Here is a 2,500-nt window from a genome sequence, read left to right as displayed (position 1 = left end):
ACACACACACACACACACACGCACATGCACACGCACACGCACACACACACACACACACACACACACACACACACACACACGCACACACACACACACACACGCACACACACACACACACACACATACACACAAACACACTAGTTTCGGACCGCTGAGATGAGGAGATGTCTGACACAGAGAACAAAAAATCCCACCGGCAAACACTCCCGTCAGTGCTGTTTGACTCCTTGCCAAGGACACACACGCGCACACACACACACACACACACACACACACACACACACACACACACACACACACACACACACACACACACACACACACACACACACACACACACACACACAAACCCACAACTCATGCATGCACATATGCGCACAAAGCCTCCCATGCAGGGACAGACATTTGGGCAGTAGCTGGTGGCGGGGCATCGACCTGGCAGGACGGGTCCGTGCGGTTAGCCTCTCCTCTGCTCAGCCCACCGTGGGACGCCGTGGCCCGTCCGTCAGGAGGGCCGTCGTTACCTGGTCGTTGGCTTGATTTGATACCATCAGTCTTCCTTTGCTTTTATTGTTTCTATTTGGTGCAGCCGGTCCTCCGCTGGGTATTGGGTGCATTTAATAAGCAGTTAGGGCTCACTGGGCCTGCTCAAGTGCCCTTCTGTCTTGTAGTCATGCGTGATAACATTTACGGGACTGACAGGCGTCTCTGCTGGTTTCAATAAAATCCTCGCTTCGGTTGAATGCGGGCGACCAATGAACTGTTTAAAATGTCACGTCAACCGAAATCAAGCGGAAAGTGGGAGTTTAAAATAGTGTTGAAAGATTTTTCTATGGTCGCAAATTTAAAAAGATGACTACTTTATGCACCTCATCATCAACATGATAAAGTGACCGTAAAGTCACATGCGGTTGGCACCAGGCCGCTTGCTAATGGTGTTCCTCTATGTGGCGAGTAGCACTGTGAGCGCTACATTACTAGCATGGACACATTCATCAAAGGTTTTATTCACCTAGCTGCCTGTTTGGAAGATTCACAGCAACCAGCAGCCCATTTCTTTTATGGTTCTACTTTACAACGCCAGGGTTTTGTAACTCTGCTAGGAAGTGTTATTAAGATCTTTATAGCGATTTGACTGATAAAGAAATAAAACTGAACAAATTGCTTAAGAAAAGAGATTAAGTAAGTGACACTTGCAATTTTATTGTTGTTTAGGGATATACTATCTGCTTAGAACATAATGAAAACATTTGTGATGTATATTTTTTATATCACATCCTGAGTGTTTTGTGTGAGTGTGTTTTGACCACAGCCAGTATAGTTTAGGGGTTAATCAATGTCCGTTCCTATGCTCGGCTAATTAAAGGTAAGCAGTCATGTCGATCAATGTTCATTGTCTTTTCTGTATCTTTTGCCAATGAGAAGATGAGATGAGTGAAAAATGTTCAATGCAGAATACAGACTTCAAGGTTCTGCAGGTGAGATTTAAGAGTTAGTATCTGAGTGTAATTGGTGAGAAATGGCTAGCCATCCATCAGGCGTTAGCGCTGTGAGGATATCTATTTTGACGGCGCAGGCCTCTATATGAGACAATTGACATTTTTGACAACTCCCGGCAAATTCCTGTTCATTGGGGGGACCCGTCGCGGTATCTCTTCCCTAAATGGTCCGGGAATCCATCTTGCCTGTCAATCACCGGTGCATATAATACATCACTTCTCAATGGCAGAGAAAAACAGGGAGAGGGTGAGGTTGTTTCAGTGGTCTCTCTTTACAAATCAAATCTATCATTGAGAACCTATCATCAGCTGTGAAAGCCGTCTTCTCGCCTCATATTCTTACCCCACCGCCGCCCCCTTCTGCTGCGCCCTATGCACATTTCTACGGGGATTTTGGTTGAGGGATGAAGTCATGCATGTTCTTTGTACTTCATGTTCCTTCATGGTGAACATTGGCTCATGAGCAGACACCTTCATCCAAAGTGAAGTAGCAGTCAGGCATCTTGCTCAAGGACGCCTGCAGGTAAGCTGCTGGCCCTCGGGATCGAACCCGCTACCTTCCCACCACATTATGGTTCCTATGCAAAGTGGAAGGGTTCTCCTGGCCTCCCGTGGACCCCATGGCTCCACTCACTGGTGTCGGTGGTGTCGTACTGGGAGTCCTTCTGCAGCTCGTAGATGTCCACCTCCACGCGGGCGCGCGACGGGCCCTCCATCACGCTGTTGATGTTCTCCCTGGCCAGGGCCAGGGCCAGCCGCTCCCCGCGGCCGCACACCGACTGGTCGTCCAGGATGGCCGCTACGGGCGCGGGGACAACAAGAGAGGGGTTGAGGGGGACGTGGAGGGTGCTGGTGGTGGTGGGGACGGTGCTGGTGGGGAGTGGTGGGGGTAGTGGTTAGGGGGAGTGCTGGTGATGGTGGGCATTTTGATGCTAGTGGCGGTGAGGATGCTGGGGTGGAAGAGGGGGTTTTAATGGAAATTGTGGGGGTGGATAGGGTGA

At 49.4% G+C, this 2,500-nt stretch overlaps 1 protein-coding gene across 1 annotated transcript in view; it reads right to left on the bottom strand.

Moving 5' to 3' along the window:
• LOC132467083 (glutamate receptor ionotropic, kainate 5-like) overlaps nt 1-2,500 on the bottom strand; it is a 9,768-nt gene that overhangs the window by 5,718 nt on the left and 1,550 nt on the right. Inside the window, exon 2 of the mRNA XM_060064168.1 lies at nt 2,134-2,298. Within this exon, the coding sequence (XP_059920151.1) occupies nt 2,134-2,298 (165 nt within the window). The remainder of the gene's footprint in view (nt 1-2,133; nt 2,299-2,500) is intronic.

Source organism: Gadus macrocephalus, chromosome 11 (genome assembly GCF_031168955.1).
Source record: "Gadus macrocephalus chromosome 11, ASM3116895v1".
Taxonomy (NCBI): domain Eukaryota; kingdom Metazoa; phylum Chordata; class Actinopteri; order Gadiformes; family Gadidae; genus Gadus; species Gadus macrocephalus.
This window is presented reverse-complemented; position numbering and strand designations above follow the sequence as displayed.